At 36.4% G+C, this 5,783-nt stretch overlaps 1 protein-coding gene across 1 annotated transcript in view; it reads left to right on the top strand.

The window, feature by feature from the left end:
* Positions 1–5,783, top strand: part of LOC106467738 (ecdysone receptor-like) — a 117,095-nt gene that overhangs the window by 50,884 nt on the left and 60,428 nt on the right. The window contains exon 2 of the mRNA XM_013928114.2: positions 3,817–4,438. Within this exon, the coding sequence (XP_013783568.1) occupies positions 4,036–4,438 (403 nt within the window). The 5' untranslated portion in view covers positions 3,817–4,035. The remainder of the gene's footprint in view (positions 1–3,816; positions 4,439–5,783) is intronic.

The raw sequence follows: 5,783 nt of genomic DNA, 5'->3' as shown, positions 1-5,783 counted from the left end.
ATTTGATCGATTAGGTCACGCTAGATCATTTGATCGATCAGGTCACGCTAGATCATTTGATCGATCAGGTCACGCTAGATCATATGATCGATTAGGTGACTACATCATTTGATCGAATAGGTCACGCTAGATCATTTGATCGATTAGGTCACGCTAGATCATTTGATCGATCAGGTCACGCTACATCATATGATCGATTAGGTCACGCTAGATCATATGATCGATCAGGTCACGCTACATCATATGATCGATCAGGTCACGCTACATCATATGATCGATTAGGTCACGCTAGATCATATGATCGATTAGGTCGCGCTACATCATTTGATCGATTAGATCACGCTACATCATTTGATCGATTAGGTCACGCTAGATCATTTGATCGAGTAGGTCACGCTAGATCATTTGATCGATCAGGTCACGCTAGATCATTTGATCGATTAGGTGACACTACATCATTTGATCGAATAGGTCACGCTACATCATATGATCGATCAGGTCACGCTAGATCATTTGATCGAATAGGTCACACTACATCATATGATCGATTACGTCACACTACATCATTTGCTAGATACCCTCGCGTTGTTGTCAGTATTGTTTGTCGTAATGACTTCCCTGGTGTGATAGCTCCCTCACCCCCATTGTGGGTCAGCGATAAGCTTGAAGGCTTATAACGCTAAAATTCGGTTAAATATCTACAGTTAAATATCTTGTAACCATCACTGTACTCTGATATTACAGTTAAATATCTTGTAACCATCACTGTACTCTGATACTACAGTTAAATATTTTGTAACCATCACTCTACTCTGATATTACAGTAAAATATCTAGTAATATCAGAGTAGAGTGATGGTTACAAGATATTTAATTGTAATATCAGAGTAGAGTGATGGTTACTAGATATTTAATTGTAATATCAGAGTACAGTGATGGTTACACTGTAATATCCGAGTAGAGTGATGGTTACAAGATATTTAACTTATCAGAGTAGAGTGATGGTTACAAGATATTTAACTGTAATATCAGAGTACAGTGATGGTTACAAGATATTTTGTAGACTGTAATATCCGAGTAGAGTGATGGTTACAAGATATTTAACTATATATGTATCATACAAACACCAGTTTACTCAGATATTACAGTTATATGTGTATCATACAAACACCAGTTTACTCAGATATTACAGCTAGATATCTATCATGTAAACACCAACCCACTCGGTTATTACAGTTATATATGTAGCATACAAACACCAGTTTACTCAGATATTACAGTTATATATGTATCATACAAACACCAGTTTACTCTGATATTACAGCTAGATATCTATCATGTAAACACCAACCCACTCGGGTATTACAGTTAAATGTGTATCATACAAACACCAGTTTACTCAGATATTACAGCTAGATATCTATCATGTAAACACCAACCCACTCGGTTATTACAGTTATATATGTAGCATACAAACACCAGTTTACTCAGATATTACAGTTATATATGTATCATACAAACACCAGTTTACTCAGATATTACAGTTATATGTGTATCATACAAACACCAGTATACTCTGATATTACAGCTAGATATCTATCATGTAAACACCAACCCACTCGGGTATTACAGTTAAACGTGTATCTTGCTACCATCTCGCTTCTCTGATACTACAGCTAAATAAATATCTAATCCTTATATTACGGAGATTTAACTCGCACGTGGTTTGAAGCAATATTATCGATTAATGAGTGGTAAAATACATCTCCAATCATTCGGCTTATTCCTTAGCGAAACATAAATATCTAACTTTTGAGCTAGTTTGTCAGGAATAAAGATTGTTAAATGAATTTATTTCAAGCACGGAATTCACGACTGTTGCCATGGTAATAGTGATGGTTTGGGCCAACTATAGCTTATCCGTGCTGCATGGGTTTCGTTCGCTAATTATAACCTAGGTCACGATGTGAAACCACCCTTTCTTCGGTGGTTGGTTGCAGTCCAAAAATTAAAAAAAAAGAGCGAAAAACATAAAAAAAAATAAATATCAACAGCTCGAAGAAAATTAATGTTATTGAAGAATACGGTGAAAAGAGGTGAAATATCACGTATATAAAACTACAAACTAACAAACCAGCTACGTTTAATTAAACATTGCTCTATAGGGTGGTCTGCCAGGTTTTAGTCGTAAACCGTATCTGAACGTTTGAAAAGTAAACACAATATATTCGTATAAAGAGCTATAAAAACACATGCGTTTGGCCTCCAGTTACAGACACGTGGTTAGGCTTACATAACGTTGTAGTGGGTCACATGTAGGCCAACATCTAATAGGAAAACATTTGTTCAATTTAATAACACCGAAGCTGACCCTTTTCGGAGTAACAGGTTTAGTGAAAAGTCACAATGGAATTAAAAATATTTTTAATTCTTCACCGATAGCAGGTTCAATACAGGTTTTTCCGTCTGAAGAGTTGCATTATAGTTTCAACAATACTTTTCAAATAATCCAGCTGGCATTATAGTTTCAACAATACTTTTCAAATAATCCAGCTGGCATTATAGTTTCAACAATACTATTCAAATAATTCAGCTGGCATTATAGTTTCAACAATACTTTTCAAATAATCCAGCTGGCATTATAGTTTCAACAATGCTTTCAAATAATCCAGCTGGCATTATTGTTTTAACAATACTTTCAAATAATCCAGCTGACATTATAGTTTTAACAATACTTTCAAATAATCCAGCTGACATTATAGTTTCAACAATACTTTCAAATAATCCAGCTGACATTATAGTTTCAACAATACTTTCAAATAATCCAGCTGACATTATAGTTTTAACAATACTTTCAAATAATCCAGCTGACATTATAGTTTCAATAGTACTTTCAAATAATTCGGAAAGACTACACTGATCGAGTTAAAAGTAAAAATGTTGGAAGATTTTCAGACATATTGTAATGTTTCATTGAACTTGTTCCCTAAAGGAATCGTAGCATGTACACGTGTATATCAGGTTAAAGGAAGTGGACTCTGATGGTTTGTTTTGGTTACATTTAACCAATTTTTCCATCAGTCGTACGTGTATCTATATTCATCTCACAGTTTGTGTAAAAAAGCACTACCAGTTACCTCATGTTCAGGTTTATGCACAGATGTATCCATTATTAATTCAGAGAGAGGGGTACATCAGTTATATATCTGCCCTTTCATCCGTAGTTATATTAGTTAAATTCTCCGGCACGCAAGACACTAGTTAGTTTCCGATCTGCTTTACATTTTGGATAAAATGAGAATAGCAACAACAAAAGTGCCTAATTTACTAAGAATAGACCTTACACACACAAAAAACATAAACTTATGACGCGAAATTCTAACAGGAACCACGTGGTTTGTAAAATGGGTTCGAAGTCCGATTGTCATAACGTCTTTTTGAATAGTCGAAGTAGAGTGTTTTCGATAGTTTCTTGAAGACGGCGGGTCTTTTTGAGTTTCGTTTTTAATTTTAAGAACAAAAAACTAATAGACAGTTTGTATGCGTTGCGGAAGTAAAACGTTACGTGTGGTAGTTTGACCGTTTCGTATTACATAACTATGATACAGACATTTCTTCATTAAGATTGTGTAATAATTAAGAAATACATCTGTCCGGTGCACCTGTTACGATAAGCCACATGAAAGATTTAGTTAGATATTTACCTTGTCAGTTTCAGTCGAGATCCCAATGTTAATATACAGTTAGTGTTAGCGTGTTTACTTATTGCGTTGTCCTTTTCATTTACAGGTGCATTTTTTCCCCTTTTCTTTTACAGATCGGTTGTAAGTTGGCTTCCCCGTAAGACAAAGAGGTTTAACAGCAAAACCAACGTAAAGGCTTAATAAAACGTATCCGTTTCACTTCGGAGAGATTACAATAAGCTGAGCCGCAACAAGTACAAAAAAACAAGGAACTTATAATGAAGCAACCACTAGACAGCCCTCATTTGTGGCCTTGATTGCCCCTAGCTCGGACTCTTTAGCCCCTAGCTGCTATGGACAGTAAGGAGTCAGTGCAGCAGTACCTTCACGCCCTTAATTTCACCATGAAGCCAGTTATGCTACCTGGAAGCCTGTATATCAATGAAGCTAATGGAGGTGGTGCTGTTGCCGGCCACGCTTCGCCCCCAGCATTGTCTCCCAACCTGCCCAGTATCGTAAAGGTAGAGCCACGTCTCCCAAGTTCGTGTGTAAGCAGTCCTTTAGAAGCTGGAGCTTGCGGAGGAGGATCGGTCCTCAACTCAACAAAACGACTTCGGCTGGACGACGGGTCTCTGTTACCCTCGCCTTCTCAGATGTCTCTTTCCCCACCCCCTTATGTAAACAGTCACCCCATGATGGCCAACCATGGACTCTCCCCTCTATCAGTTAGTAGCTATGACGGCAACAGTACGTCTGGTAAGTGAATATATATTTTTTTGTTTTTTTCATCACGTCATTTTGATTTCACTAATAAAACTTTATTAGTTACATTTGGTGTTTGTAAAATGTAGGATAAATATTGCATCAACACCTATGGAACTATAGAATTCCTTAGTCTTACACAAATAAGAACGAAAACACTGAATCTTTACCAAGTCTTTAAATACACGTGGAAATCAAGATATCTGTTACAAACAGTTTCAGAAGAAAGCTTCCGGTTTCATCCGGATGCCCTATATGTAAATGGCAAACATTGTGTGGAAATCATGGTATCTCTTCCAGAGACATTCCATGGAAAGCATCAAACTTCACCCTGAAGATGGAAAATATTATATCTCTCATTCAAATTCCGCGTGATCGTAGGAGAACTCGTATCTTCTACATGGCCCCCAGACTTACAACACTAGAATCCGGGTTTCGATACCTGTGGGCATTGTGTAGCTTTGCGCTTAATTACAAACAAACAAATCTTCTACTGAAGCTCCGCTTGTTCTGTAAACCACGAGGTTTCTCACTGAAGCATTGCAGGACAGTGTCACGTGCATGGGAGGCGCTCTTATTGAGGCTTGAAGTATGCCTTGTGAGCATGAAATCCTTAGTAAAGTATAACGAGCAGATCTAAACATTAGGACGCTACGAACGTCAACAAAGATCATGCCACGTTCTCGGTTTCTAAACGTGCTAGAAGGATTAATTTCAACTTCTGGACTTATATAAAAAAAAACAAAAAACATGACAGACAGTGATGTTTATAAATGTATATATGTCTTCGTCTCTCTGGCCAAAGTATCTTGTTCCATTATTACTCAGAAGTTTGTTGTTATTCACTGATAACATTATGACAGCTTCATAAGAAAGAAAATATCAACGTGTCTCAGTATTGCAATGTTTCTTAACAAGGCCAGCCTTCTTATAAAAAGTTAACTTATTTTTATAGAGTTATTATATACATTCCTCCTAAAAAATGAATAAATAAATGGAAAATACATTAGCACTAAGACAGCTTTATTTTTTTTAACAAAGTACGTGAATTTGTTGTTGTTTTTTTGTGATATCCCTTTCTTCTAGTTCATCGTCTCTTCTACAAAACAAAAAAAAACTGTATTTTTCAGAGTCTTCATCGTTAAGCCCATTAATAACACTTTTATTAAGTAGGTATATATTAAAGTTGGTCGAATTGATGGGCAGGAGCAAACTTCCTGATCCTATAGCTGATGATCGAGTTTCTTTTACCATCAGCTAACGTTATCCAATCAGAAAGGACGTGAATGAAACAGTCACGTATATCAAAGCTGCGTGGCTTATCCATTGGTCTATTTCT

This window comes from Limulus polyphemus, unplaced genomic scaffold, assembly GCF_000517525.1.
Source record: "Limulus polyphemus unplaced genomic scaffold, Limulus_polyphemus-2.1.2 Scaffold2723, whole genome shotgun sequence".
Classification (NCBI taxonomy): Eukaryota; Metazoa; Arthropoda; class Merostomata; order Xiphosura; family Limulidae; genus Limulus; species Limulus polyphemus.
The sequence above is the reverse complement of the archived record's forward strand: the minus strand, read 5'-3'. Positions and strand labels throughout refer to the sequence as shown.